This window comes from Sinohyriopsis cumingii, chromosome 2, assembly GCF_028554795.1.
Source record: "Sinohyriopsis cumingii isolate HCF-2022 chromosome 2, ASM2855479v2, whole genome shotgun sequence".
Classification (NCBI taxonomy): domain Eukaryota; kingdom Metazoa; phylum Mollusca; class Bivalvia; order Unionida; family Unionidae; genus Sinohyriopsis; species Sinohyriopsis cumingii.
The window spans coordinates 74196513-74211708 of record NC_142962.1 but is presented as its reverse complement, the minus strand read 5'-3'; the positions used below and the strand labels follow the sequence as shown (position 1 = coordinate 74211708).

Here is a 15196-nt window from a genome sequence, read left to right as displayed (position 1 = left end):
CTGGTGGTTCCATCCCTGGTGTTATATCATAAATTTCAGTCCACAGTAAAATATCAAAGGTTATTTGCTGCCCCAGACATGCATGTACTTCACATTTTTCTATTGCATCTTTAATTGGTATTACACAAACTTGGCTAATAGAATTAACGTTTTGGTTTAATTTTTGTGATGAGAGCGTTGGGATAGTACCTGTGAAATGAAGTAACATGAACAGTAGTGTTTGTATCTGCAAAAAAGAAATAGTTGTGTTGTTAGCATTGTTAGGGAGCATGGCAAAATTTTTGTCAGTTTAGACTAAGACACTAGTGATGCATTTGTGTAGTTTCAAATGTTCAAGACTGGATGCTAGAGATTCAGAACCAGAATGTTGTTCATTGTGGCATATGTTTTTAAAAAAAATGTGCATTGACATAATGTCATATTTGCAGAGTGTAATGGAGACCTTCCACATTTCTCCAGATTGCAGTGATACCAGCTGTTCAAAGAATGTAAAAGTTGTGTACAAAAAAAAAAAATATTTTTTAACCATAAAATCAGGTGTTTAATGGATAGTTATGTTCTGAAGAGAAAAGCAACATTAGATGTTTTCATTGGGACACGCTATGTATTATATGTTGATAGTACAAAGAGCAACAAAACTTAAATATTTTTTTAACTTTATTTTGGCAGCATTAATGTGTTTAATTTTATAAGTTTTGAATGATATATAATGTATAGATATAAAGTAGTCTTAATTTTTGTAAAGTAGTCTTAATTTTCGTTCATTTCCTGTTTACGTGCAGCTACCCCATGCCACCACCTCCCGGTACGAGTCGTATGTCACCACCTCGGAGCCGCGTTGCACCTTATTGAAATAACGTTACGGAGAGATAGAAGCCGCGGATGAGGATGAAGCAAGATTCGTGAAGCTGAGAGACTTTACAAACATGGATACTATTATTAGAAAGAAATCGTGTATCTTGATTTAGAGTGGCAGAAAACGGTCAGCTTATTGCAAAATGCTGGCTAAGAAATGGATCTTTGTTGTATCTAAATATCAAGAATGCTGATACTCGTGTACATATTCTGATCATGACATTCGATGGAAGGAATTGCAGTTTGAAATATCGCTTGTAAAATTATTCAGTCACAAAGCTTTACAGATTGCGCTTGCTACAATGTGGACTTGTCATAATCTTTTAATTTCACACCTTTGTTTAATTTTATCTATAAAGCAACTTAATATTTCCATTACTTTTACATTAATTCATTTTTTATGCACATTCTCATTCGAGTGCATCAGAGTTTAAAAAATCGTTTCGTGTATTCATCCTTTCTTCATTAAATGTTTTAAAATTCTGTCATTATTGTAATTTTACTGCAACTTTCAGAATTTTACTCAATGCTGCAGTATCTTCGCTATATCGTTGTTGCCATACCATGATCTTGCGCGATCGGCGTTATTTTGTTTATAAGCCTGAAATTCTGTGTAAGGTTATATAAAATAATTATAAAAAGGAGATTACGGTTGTTTTTATATTTAAAAAAAACCAAGCTTCATTAATTTACCAAAAAAATATGTTCATTTTGTCAACATTTGTCTTCAACTCTCTGATGGTATTGATTTGCTGTGTTTGTGCCCTAACCGTGCCTCTTGTATGTCCACTTTAAGTTGTATAATGTTATGACTTTAGCTGTCTGTTAACATTTTAATGTTTGGACCATAATTTTGTATTAGTTGAAGATTTTCATTAAACTATGCCCAGGTATATATATCTTGACTAAACTGTGTCTTCTACCATTGTCAAGCTTTGTGTTTTATGGTCTTAGCAAGGGTAATTATAATTCTGTTGAGCTATCTATGGCTACAGTTCATTCTTCAGAATATTTTATAACAATACTGGTTTTGATTTAAGGTATTATTATTTCAGAGTACTTTTCTGCAAAAGATAATGCATACCAGAAATCCGTTCATTTATTAGGCTCCTCATCTTAATTACTAAAGCGATTGGAGACTACTCTGGTGGCCTAAGTGGTTAGAGTGTCTGTCTGAATGTGGGAGGTCGTGTGTTTGAACCCCTGCCAAGTCATACCAAAGACTTATAAAAACAATGGTACTAGCAGCTGCCTTGTTTGACACTCGGCATTAAGAGGTTAGTGTTAGGATTGGTCAACCTAGTGTCAGGGTAATGTGACTGGGTGGGACATGATGTCAAATGTCTGTGGCATGATGCCTCAGTGCTAGACATTACTATAAACTTCCACACTGCAGACATCATAGTGATACGACTGAAAAATTGTTTAAAGCTACATTAAAAATCCAAATCACACGCGAAGTACTTGAGAGTAATATGCTGCACTCGATCCCAGACCTTCCAACCCTTACGATTTTGCTGCAAGTCTTACAATAAGTCCTTAAAATACAGTCTTCCAGAATAAAAGCAAAAACTACATAAAAATGATTGTTGCTGAAAAATCTAAATAATCGGTTCATATGCGTTTGATTAGGATCCATGTTTTATCTTAGAATTAGTGGAATTAGTCAGGGAACCAGACTCTACAGCATTTCAGCAGACTCTTTTAAGCTGTACATATTTTTTTCATGCAAAACATCTGCACGATCAAACTTGATTATACAATTTTTAAAACATGGCATCCACCAGGCTTGTTGAAGACGAAAGAGAAAATAATCCTCTTAAAAAAGTTAATAATCAGCACAGAAGAATAAAAAGGAATATTCAAATTCATGTGAATAAATGCTGGAAGGGACACAATTAAGTTAGTGGACATAACCTGTCAATTTGAGTATGCCTTGTGGCAGGAGATATGATTGCCATCATCATGTAAAATGGAAAAAAATTACAAAAGTTATGTTAAGGTTGAGAGATAGCAATAAGTCATTGAGCTGCATTGGGTTTGAGACTGACGTTTGTACTAGTGGTAAATAAGATCTATTTGTATTTCACAAACATTTTAGTTGAACATAATGTTTACTGTTGCATGTTTAGAATACTGAACTTGAAATACGTTTTCCAGCTTTACAATAGCAGTTTATGATATTTTGTTACTAATATGGTCTCAAGGTTGGCAGGTCTGCATTCTGAACATCAGCTTTGTTTTGAACGAATCCATGACAAGTGAATCCCTTGAATTGGATGTGATGAACTGTTGCAATTAAAGCAGTGGGATTTATGATCACTCTAAAAAGCAGACCGGATAATCTGAATGGAGTAAAAGGTATGCAGTGTGACTTAGCATCAGCCAGTTTATCCAAAGTACCATCGATATAGCAAGGAGAGGGGATGTCAGCTAATTAGAGGATAATTGATACTAAAAGCACTTTTCCTAGATAAGTTTCTTCAAAACCATTAAGACCAAATTTTTGTTGTTGGAAGCAACAGACAGGAGGCTAAATTTATGGGTTGTATGCAGGGAATTACTGTTGGACATATGTGCTAAACTGCTCAAAATTTTGCCTACAGTACATCATTTATCAATGGAGTGTTGAATACCATCGTCTCCTACCCTCTGTTACGGTCATGGCAAGGAAAACTCTAGTTCTGTGACATGTATGTATGTCTGAAGTACAGTTTTGAACCACTAAAGATATTATAATGAAACTTGAACCAATTGTATGTCATGTATAGACTGTTGCATCTAATGGCCACCACCCTGCCTTACTGTGCCTCTTGCCTCAAAGTGAAGGTTGCTGCAAGGGCAAATAGAAGCCAATGACCTTTATTCATGCAGATGTACAACTTTTGAACCAGTGAAGATATTTTGATGAAACTGTAGCATGTTATTTTTCTCTGCAATTTCTTTTCTGTTATGCTCAAGATCAGTCACAAGAAGAAATAAGCCAAATCATTAGCCTGTTTTCTTTTTAAGCTGTCTTTTAATCCCTTCAGTTATTTTGATGAACTTTATCAAGGTCCTCAGCCTGCTATACAGTAGTCCAGTCCCCGATAAGTGGTCAAGATAATTAGTAGGAAATAGTTCATAAGTGGGTTGGTATCATTTGCCATTTGCGGTATGTTGAAAAATAGGTATTTTGTTCATCAAAATTCATTTGTATTTTACTTGGATTGTCTTCAGTAAAATTTTTTATTAGGAAATAGTTGACTACCTCCAAACAACTGCACCATTCTTTTTTTAATGGAATTTGTGTTTAATGTGTGCCTTTAGACGAAAGATCAATAGATTTGTCATCATAGAGGTCCATGGGACTTGTAAAGTTATTTTCTGCCTGATTACCAGATTTTTATGTGGAGCTTACCCCTTTGAGATTCAAAAAATTAAGTTTGTACTTAAACGTTTGAACGGTCAAAGAACTTGTCTGTAAAGGAAAACGTCATAAGGTGGGCAATACAAAAACTCGTTACAGTATTCTTATCTATGAACATGTTGCTAAGAATAACACTTGTGGAGGAAGATAACATCACAAGATTTTGTTCAGAAAGGTGAGCTTTGTACCATAATCACTGTTGGCATTAGTGTATTTTATGCTTTAAACCTTTATGAATACTCTATACTACTACATCTCTTGTGTACTAAATATATCAATACCTGAAGAGCATTATAATTATATAGCTAGATCAGCATGAACTGTAGTTTGACCATTCATTAAAATGTTTATGGGGTCTGGTCCATTCGTGGAAAAGCTGAAGTGACAAGTCCAGGATAAATAATCCAGACCATGTAAGCATGCATATAAGCACCCATTTTGTGACTGGATAAGTCCTTGTGTATATTCCACTGACAGGTAATATAAACTGATTCTTGTCCACCTATACTACCAGGCTAAGACAAATACCAACATTGAATTATTTGAAAGGTTGCCTTTTTTAAAAAAATTCATACCATGAGAATGCCAAGGTATAGTTGTGATGGTTGCCCATATTCATAGCATAGCATATGTAGGAACCGGCGGAATACATTGTCGATAAGAACTTAAATTAACATGTAGGTTATACATTTAATTTGGATAAATCCAAGTTTGCTTGATGAACCTTGAAACAAATTTTGTGTGTTGATGAATTCTCCCATAATTTAGAGAATTTATTTGCATAAAGTGTGGTGTTTTGGGATGCCTTGGAAATGGATTCCAAATGGGAAAAGCATAATGTTCCGGTGAAATCACTCAAGTTTTGGATTTTTGGACTCTTAGAAAATTCCATGATCATGAAAAGCGAATTCTGGAAGAGCATATTTCACAGGTCTCTGGAAAATAATATTTCTGGCATTGTGTGTAAATTGCAAGAGTAATTACAACCCATGACACCTCTTTGAATAACTGGTATAAATGCTTATGGAATGTATGTAGATTGTGGTAATAGATAATCACCAACTGAAGGTTTTGACTTAAATTTCATTTGTTTAAAAAAATATATGTAAACAAGTCTAGTAATAAGCTTGTAAATATTGTACTCCACATTGATGAGACCATTGCTTTTTCAGCACTTTTGATTTTAGTTGATGATATCATTGCAGCCCTTAAGACGAGTTCATGACTTGAGGTGCTTGAAGAAGCAGCCAACTGGTTTCCAGAGAAACCACCTATGCTGGATCAGAAGCTGCTTTCCCATGGCTTTGGTACATATTTTTTTATATACATGCGTAACCAGCTTCTCTCATCTTGTTCAGTATGTTCATCTTTGCTAGCCAAGGTTCCAATATGTAAATCCTGTATACACCTTGGCAGATCAAGCAGATTTTTTTTTTATAGAGTTATTGTATTTCATGAGTTGCCTCCCTTAGTATGCAATGCCCGCTAACTAGTAGTGTGCAACAGCAATGCATTGCAGCTGAAAATGTTGGAGGCAATTGACTTCAAAAGGATACTTTGTCATCTTAACATCAAAAAGGATGACATTGTACCAAAAAGAAGTCGTTACAGGTGTATTTGAATGAAAGGTATTTATGCAAACACAGACCAGCAGTGGAAAATTGCTTATTTATGAGTCGCTTCAAGATGTGTACTCCCCTTGTCTTGGTCATGTAGGAACAGTGTTCATAATTGAACAATTTGGATTGAATGCATTGCATCCATTGGAATTCACAGATCCGAAACACAGTGACATCTGCTTGATCTGCCATGGTGTAAATAGGGTTAAGATATCTTAACCTTGGCTAACAGATGTATGTATTGCACTGTGCATGTTTGTGTGTGTGTGTGTAACTTGGCAAGTAATTGAAATAGTTATGATGTTGAAATTTGGATTCTTGTGAAAATTTATTGGAAAAAGCAAATTATTTAAGATATTTTCTGAGAAAATTTGATCTATTTTGAGAAGGTGTTATGCATGTATTTTGAGCAACAGAGACGTGTATCTTGCCCACTTATAAATTAATGGGGTGTTGGCAAAAACCCAGGTTTCTTAAGTTGCCCCACTTCCTATAGAAATCTCCAGTCTCGGTTGTGTCTGTACCAGGGATGATCAGGGTAGACTCTGACCCTTTTAGGATATTACAGTTCTGTTTCACTGTATCGGAATTTAGAAGGGTTGAAGTGTATCTTCTTACCTATTGTGGATTGCCTCACTATCGAGAGAGCTTATCAGTCTCATGGAAAGGGACCTTTCATTCATGAAAATCAAAGCCCATAATGTCATTGCTATTTGCTACATCTTGTGCATTTGTGGACATTTTAATCATTTATGATTAGATTATTATGATTAGATTATATGAGTCACATTTTGGCAGGCACAGCTTCGTCCTGTTACCTTTGGTCTTTGGAATACCAGAGCAAACTTGCCAGTTTGATGTAGAGGACACCCTTGCTATAAGGGCATTCATGATTTTAATGCAATTATGGAGAGGGGAAATTGAGGCCATTAAGCCTCCTTCCAAGATGGCAAATTAACATGGAAATAGTGAAAGGTATTGCGGTTATTAAAATGTTTGAGGGGGAGGATTAGTTGTAATATGAATACTTGTCTGTCACTATTGTAACATTGCCTTCCATCTCACTATGATTGCCCAAGCTAGTCAGGGTCTAACTTGGAGAGGAAGAGCACCCTGAATGGGCTGATGTGGTTTTCCAGACATGTTAAGGGTTCTCTTCTTGATTTCTGGAAGATTCCATCTGATGGCAAGTTGGAACAAGAGCTCACATTTGGGTACTCTCATACAGAAGGAGGCAAGTAAGGCAGAAGTGACAGCTAAATAATACATTACTAGGATTAGTTCCCACCCTAACCTGCATTTAATTATTGATACATACCATGAAATTAAAGACTGAATAATGATCTTCTGTGGAATCCTCTCCACCTCAAACATGATCATATGTACTCATTTTTTATATATTTTTTAAAAAAAAATACTTTATACCTGCAAAATTAAAGTTACAGTTAGCTGCCTGCTATCAATATTGAGTAATGATTAAAGCTAATATACTGTAATGCACAAATTTCTAGTATAAGATAAAGTCCTTTTTTTGTTTGTTGGAGTACATAATGTAAATAATTAACGGGAAAGATATCAATGATAATATTATTGACTTCGTGTTTTATTTTGTTTAATTTTTTTTTTTTAATTTTGCAAGAAATGCTCCTTGTATGGAGTAATAGTAAGTATTAACTTGTGTTTACTTTAGTTTCATTTATGTATCCTTTAAAATTAATAATGCATCTTGAAAAAGACCATTCTGGTGACCTAGTGGTTAGAGTATCTAGCTCGGAAGCGAGAGATCGTGGGTTCAAACACTGGTCGGGTTATATCAAAGACTTACAAAAATGGTACTAACAGCTGCAGAGGTTAGTATTAGGACTGGTCAGCCTGGTGTCAGGATAATGTGGCTGTTCCATGATGCCCCAGTGCTAGACATCACTATAAACTGCCACACTGCAGACATTGTAGCAATATGTCTGCAAAATTGTTTAAGCTATGTTACAAATCCTAATCACACACACACCATGAATAAACATGATTTTGAAACATGAAAAAAAAACTTGAAATTTTTTAAAGAAGTATGCTACTAACCCTGCTGGCTGTTTTCACAGTCTTTAAGGGTGTGTCAGATACACAAGATGTGACTGCATCATAGTCATTAGTCATTGTGTACCTCAGATGTTGGGGGGCCCCGAGTGGCTGAGTGGTTTAAAGCGCTCACCGTTCCAGATCACTGCCATCTCACCTCTGTCCGCGTGGGTTTGAGTCCAAGACTCAGCTAGCGTGGGTACGTGGGAAAGCCTGCCAGTAGCTTCTCATGGGTCGGTGGTTCTTCCCTGGGTTTTCCAGTTATACTGGCCACCATGTATGGTCTATCTTGTGCTGAAAAATGGCGTTAAACCCTAGAACAACCACCACCTCAGATGTTGAGGGGGCAGTTGTGCCACTACTCTATGCTTGGAAGTCTGGAACTTCCTCCATTGGACAGCCTCTTTTTTGCCACTTGCTGGGTAAGAGGAGTATTCTAGCAGATACTGTCTTGTGCAGATATGGGCAAGAAGTCATTGTGGAATGGTCTCGGGACCAGTTAGAAATCCAAATTGAGGCTGTAGGCTGTACAACGAAGATCCCTCTTCATGTCTCTCCAGTGCCAGATATGAGGGCTCTCACTCTGTCTGGTCTTGCCACTGCCAGGTACCTTGTAAAATTGCGTTTATCCAAACTGAATTTTGAGTATATTGGGGAACTGATCAGTTATTTTGAGTTCCAGATACCAGCCTCACTCTATAATGCCCAAAGAGAACTCGTTTTCCTTGACATAACCCACCTTGGGACCCGAGGTGGCCACTTGGTCAATGGTACTCATGTCCACATGAATTCTAGTCTTGACTTGAGCGATGTGGTTATGTGACTTCTAGCCAGTTGCTTCCTGTGGTTTGGCAGTTCTCAAGGTCTTCCTCTGCCAAATGTATTGGCTGCCTTGTATGGCCTATTGTGCTGAAAAATGGCATTAAAATCCCACAAAACCAAATCAGTTTAAACCATATGAACATTTGATTTATGATTTATTTGAAAACCTTACCCTCAAAAAGTCTTCTAAATGTCGTATCATTGGGGAGAAGTGAATACATTTTACTGCCTCTTCTATTCAGCACATCAGTATTTATGCTAATGCATCAGTATTTACCACAAATTTAAAAAAATTGTTTTTCTTATGAGATGTAATCAAACAATGATGTTTGGACATTGAAATGTATGTTTGTATTTTTCATTAGCTATTTGAACATTGAACTTTTCTCAGTTCAAAATTAAAACCAAGATATAACATTTTTTTAAACTAGAAAGTAATTATAAAAACTTGATTTTATATTATTTTAATCTCCATGAAAAATTTGGCAATATCTTTCCCCTTTTATTTTGCATATACCTCTTTTTTTAAACCGTTTTGTATGAGAATAACAGCTTTGATGCATTATAAAATTATGTGATCAGAAATATTTATTTAAGTATAAAAAAATTTGAATTTTAAAATTATTTATGCAGAAATGTGTTCAGGCTTGATTTTTATGGATTGATGGTTTACAAGAAGTTGGAGAGAACAAACACTTGCATGAATTACTGTATTATACTTTTAGTAAATGTATATTAACTAGAAATAGATACCTTGTCAGCCATTATTTTCAGAGGATTAGGCTCTAATCTGCATTTAAGTTCATTATTAAAGTTTATAGTTCTGGTTTCTTGCAGGGCTCCTGAAGAGTTGATCTGAAACTCCTGTCAGATGTAATGTCTTGCTTGACATTTCATAGTGATCTGTCCAACACTCCTGGCAGTGGCAGTAGTTGATCCATTTGGATTGTGCAAGCTATTCACTGACATTATTGTTCTAACACTGGAATTGCTTATTAAAATTTTTCAAATGCAAAGTTTCTTTTTCTTCTTCTAGCAGATCTAGATGGCGGTAAAGTGGGCTTGTGGTATGGCTGTGTATCTGTGTCTTGTACATTGAATTGTATCTACTCTCACTGCATATTTTTGGTGTTCCATTCTACTTTTATCAAGTTGCTATTGGTCTCTATAATCTAGTCTTTGGTTTAGTAACATGAAAACAAAATTTGTTTTTAATGCACCAAGCCATAATGAAAATACAGATGCAGAAATTGATGATGAAACTGGAAGCAACACCAAGCATTTAGAGTTGAAGTACATACTATACAACAATACATCTGTCAACCATCACTTTTTACAACTCTCGGGGGGTTTCATATTTAATTTGTATTTTTTATTAACTTTGTAAATTGGTTGATATTCTGAACGCTTATGGGTCGGATAGCAAGTAAAATATAGACATGTTCATAAATCATGACTTTGTTGCCAGCCTGCAATCTTAATGTGAAATGTCAAGAAAACCTGGTAAGCTTATGTCTGAGATGGTCAAATTATGACCATATGATCAAACCAAACTGGGACACATCACTTTAATGATTGGTTAATGTTGTTGGCTTGCTAGAGACTTAGATTCTAAAAAGTTTATAATAAAGAAGCTGTCAAGAGCTTTGTTGTTTTATAACAAGCGTCATTGGCACATCTTTCTATATATTTGTGTGGTTTTATTAAACTTCCATGTAGACCATGTCTAGATCTGGCCAGGCTTGATATGCTTGTCAGAAGTTTGATTTTAGCGATGCCCAAGTTGTTGCAAATCTATCGTGTAAACCTGGGACTAGTGTAGTTTATGTTCTTAATGGTATTGTTTGGTATATTGTTAGTGAGTTCAATTTTATCGTAGAAGTTTTATTCCTAAATAGACTGTCCATTTTGGTATTATTAGCTCTTCTTGCCATGGTAGCTCAGTTGGTTGAGATTATGCTTATAATTCAAGGGTCACATAATCTGTATCAGCTCGGGTTGGCTGCTTAGGTGTGTCCACTGGGAGTGGAGGTACACTTGTAATTGGACCATTTACCCAGAAGAGGTTATGCAATGGCCTGTCATTAAGTATATATACAATTATGCTGGCTTTAGGACAGAAATACCATTTTAAAGGCCATCTGCCACACAACATTGTATAGTTGAACTCAAAAGGGCATTTTAAAAAAAGAGAAATAAACACCTCTATATTTTTACATGCTCTGTACACACAATTCTAATGGGAACCAGGCTACAAGGGACCAGAACTATTTCATCAATGCAACAACCAGTGCAATAATACATGCTGAGCAACAGCTAATTCAGTCTAGATTCATAGCTGCCAACCCTCACAATTTTGGCGTGAATTTCACGACTTTGCGGCGACTCAGATTCATGTCGCACGCAAAAAAATCATGAATTCCCCAATTCTCAATTATTTTAAATCTTTAATAAAATAACCAATTTCTTGTTTAGCGCTAGTTGTGATATCAGCGGTTAGTGAAATGGTCTGGTACTGCTGGTCGCGATATTAGTGGAACTATAGCTTATTGGTACAGTTGGCCCTGTAGCAGGCATTTTAGCATGTTATGTGTATAAGAGTAGTTCTACAAATGCTTTTCAGAGAGAAACTGGTGCTTAACCGGAATTTTGCTCCTCGTATGCATCACAAACACTGATTTGGCATAGCATTTTGAAAATGTCTTCACCAACAAGGACAAAAAAAGTATTGGAGGGTTGGCAGCTATGTAGATTTGATAAACAATTGTTGACGTTTAAGAAATTATTATTTTTGTACTTTGGGGAGTTTAAAGTCAAAGGTGTTATAAGTAATAAAAAGTACTAATGAGGTCCATTGTGGTTTACAACTCGCACTTTGATTAAGAATCTTCTGGCCTTCATCAGATGTGAGATAGAAAGGAGTAGCTAGAAAATGATTTTACCAGAAACAGTTGTGTAAACATACTGATTTTTCATCTTGTTTAATCATTAGAGATTTTTACAAGATGTTTTAAGTAGAGCAGTTAAGGAAGCTTGTATCTTTTTTGGTTGATTTCTGGCTAGATGATGAAACATGCACTTTCTCCAGTGCTAAAAACCATTGGGTAACAAATATTTCAAGTACCATATTTGTCGGCCTATAAGACGATACTTTTTTACCAGAAAATTTTAGCTTCATATTTTACTCCAAATCGACTTGTATATGGATTATGTCATCTGAATCGCTTTATCATATTTTTCATATAGAAAATAATTCTCCAAGAGTACAAAAAATATGGTGTAAAAAATATTTCATTTTGGGGAAGAGATCGTGTATGGACAAATATAGGATCCCACATTGAGTATTTTAAACAATTACATAATCGTCAGTATTAAAAATTAACATAGATGCAATTGCGCTAAAGCAGCATGCACCAGTAATATACATTGTTTAAATTTAATTATATATATGTGCGTTAGAATTTACAAGTTAGAAGATGAATAACCATGACATATATTCCGTCATCTAATGATCAAATAATCTGTATGTCCCATTGGGGGGGGAGAGAGAGAGATGTCTTCAAGATCGTAAATCTATGTTGTTCACTTACCTGATGACTGATTTTACTTGTGTACATGTACAGTACCATATTCCATTATCAATTAATACCACTAGTTAAGCAATTCCTTCTAATTTTTGTTTCCACTTCCATTATTAAAAGAATCGAGGCTACCAATAGGGAAATGAGGCTACCCATGGGTATTATGAATACCATACCATAGTTAAAGGAAATGACAGGTGGTTGCTATTGTAAATTTCTGAGCCAGTGACATTTTTGACCGAACCCACAGCAATTTAAAGTACATCAAGCATGAGCAAATATTTAAAAAAATAATTGCCTCTAAGTACAGGATGAGTACATGATCTTTAAACAAAATCTTAATTGTTGGGAATGGAGAGGTCATTATACATGCAAAGAAAATTAGACAGCATGCAAAATGGACGTCCATGGGAATTAACCTAATGGAAACTATATGGATATAACTATTGTGAATATTTAAACCCTGAAGGAGTATATGTATTTTCATAGTTTTAATTTACCGTTTCATTTATTAATGTTTTCTCTCTTTGACAAAAGCTTAACTTAGCAATGTGGGTAGGCAATAAGTTAAAGAAAAACAACCAAAACAATCCATGAAGAGCTGAACTCTTGTATCTCGGATCATATTTGATTTTGATCACGAGGTGCAAAAAGAAAAATGATTGCATACAGATGCATTCTCTCTGTATCTCGTACCCCCCCCCCCCCAGTGCATTTTAGTAATGATGCAATTTAGCTATTGCTGGTAATCTGAAAAAGCATAAAGTGATACTTTTAATATTTTTGAAACCGGAAGTTATTATAATTTAATTCCACACAGAATTGTGAATTGTATCCTATCTGTAACTCAAGTTTTCAGGTCAGCATCATTATATGTAGCTAAAAGTACACAATAAGTTTACAATACTTCTTGTGAAACACATTAGGTACTTTTAGTTACGTTTAATGATCCTGACTGGAAAGGTTACCGAGTTACAGGTAAGATAAAATTTGTGATTCTGTGTGGAACGAAGTAAAAAACACAATCCATGGTGTTGATCTGGCCTCGTCTTATACTTAGCATCGACTTATATAAAGATGAAGGATGGAAAATTTGCTGATTTGACTTGTACTCTGCATTGACTTATAGGCCAGCAAATACAGTACAACAATTATAGATCTTGAGTTGGTGCAGGCCAGAAGTAAAGGTCACAGAGTTTGCACAGTGTGCTTCATGCAAAGTGTATTTTAAGATGGTATATTGGGGATGAACTGATATTACCAGACATGCAGAAACCATCGCTTGGGGAATTTGGACCAAAAAACTTTTGAGAGTGTGATAAAAGTGAAATTTGATAATTGCAATAAACATTAACAGGACACCAAGCAGTAAACTTGTGATGGAAATTAAAATGTACACTTTAGAACAGATCTTCACAGTGAACTAAGAGGTGTTCAGCTCTCCTTTTTTCATGTTGTTGACAGTACCCTGACATATATTAATAAAATATCATTGTAACATTACCATCAGAATCTGATTCATGTTTGACTATGGCCCCGGGGTGGCCAGGTGTCTACGGTGCTTACCTTTACAGATTACTCGGATATCTTCCCTCGAACTGTGCGAGTCTCAGCACAACTATTATGGGTATGTGAGGAAGCTTGCCACTAGCTTTCTGTCTGGGGGTTTCTTACCATCTTTATTCACCAAATATACTGGCTGCCATTTACAATCCCATCATGTACTGAAAAAAAATGGCATTAAACCCACAAAAACCTAACCAGACCAAATCATGTTCAGATCTTGCTGTTTTAAGATATGAAAAGAATATGTTGTGGCAAAATGCAATGATTTTAATCCATAATAAAGCTCCTACTTATTTAAAAGCCGATCTGATCAAATTTTTAAATCTAGTGATCAGATGTCATGGTTCTGTCACATGTATATTTTCAGCCATTGGTAAAAGTTATTGCTTCCTCCTAACCTATGAGGATTGTCATGAAATTTGATGAGCATTCATAAAGGCTAGTTGATTTTCAACAAGAATGGTTCCTGAGATGTCCAATGTAGTCATCTAAATGAATTCTGGTGCCAATCTGACATTGAAACTCGTTGAAAATCTTCTGTATGGATGGTTGTATTGAGATGTGGTTTTCACAAAAAAATGCGTATGATGTATATATTTTGGTACAAAATGAAACTGTGTTGATCTGACCTCCACCATTGTGGCCATCTTTAAAACCAAGTTATTGCACTTTTAAACGGTTGTATTAATATTGGGTTTCACTAAAACGCTGCTTATAGTATTTGGTTGATCCTAATTGCAAATTGTGTTTCGACATTCACAATGAATTTCATTGTGCGGGGGTCTCATTATAAGACTATAAGACTTTTTGGATGTGCAGTTGGGGACCGTAAATTTTGTATGTACGCATGGAGGGGGAGGTTTATTTTAGCCCAATTGCATATGCTTGCATATGGGGGGGGGGGGGGTCTACTGATTATGTACACATGCATAGGAAACAAGGGACAGGGTGGGATGCAACCTCATTAATAATTTCTCTGACGTTTGAATATTAGAGGACACTAGACAGATGTTTAAAAATTATGCAACTTATTTTTTTCATGCAGCCAGACATTCAACATTGGTGGACTGTTTTAATAAACACGTTAATATTATTAATCCTCGATCGTTTCTGCATTAAATAAATATAGGCTGTTCTATAAAATTCGAAGTGGGTGCATCAAGCATATGTACGCAGGTGGAGGGGTAAAAAGGGTTGCACATGTACAGGGAGGGGTCAAGCTTTACCAGATTTTTGCATATGTACTAAATGAGTGTCCCTTTGGTCTTCAG

General features: G+C 35.6%; 2 protein-coding genes across 14 annotated transcripts in view; both read left to right on the top strand.

Moving 5' to 3' along the window:
- LOC149805186 (mitochondrial amidoxime-reducing component 1-like) overlaps positions 1 to 5430 on the top strand; it is a 134516-nt gene extending 129086 nt beyond the window's left edge. Inside the window, exon 6 of the transcript XR_016418161.1 lies at positions 2929 to 5430. The gene's annotated coding sequence lies outside the window, so the exon portion shown is untranslated. The remainder of the gene's footprint in view (positions 1 to 2928) is intronic.
- LOC149805185 (RNA-binding protein 4B-like) overlaps positions 1 to 9794 on the top strand; it is a 31297-nt gene extending 21503 nt beyond the window's left edge. For 4 of the 13 annotated variants that reach the window (XM_089948221.1, XM_089948203.1, XM_089948196.1 and 1 more), the window contains one exon: positions 783 to 1338. In XM_089948221.1, the coding sequence (XP_089804347.1) occupies positions 783 to 852 (70 nt within the window). In that variant the 3' untranslated portion in view covers positions 853 to 1338. Of the gene's footprint in view, positions 1 to 782; positions 1339 to 5436; positions 5572 to 9615 lie in introns of those variants that run through there. The other 9 variants (XR_016418194.1, XR_016418189.1, XR_016418177.1 and 6 more) reach the window with 6 other exon arrangements.
- The last annotated feature ends 5402 nt before the right edge of the window (positions 9795 to 15196 follow it).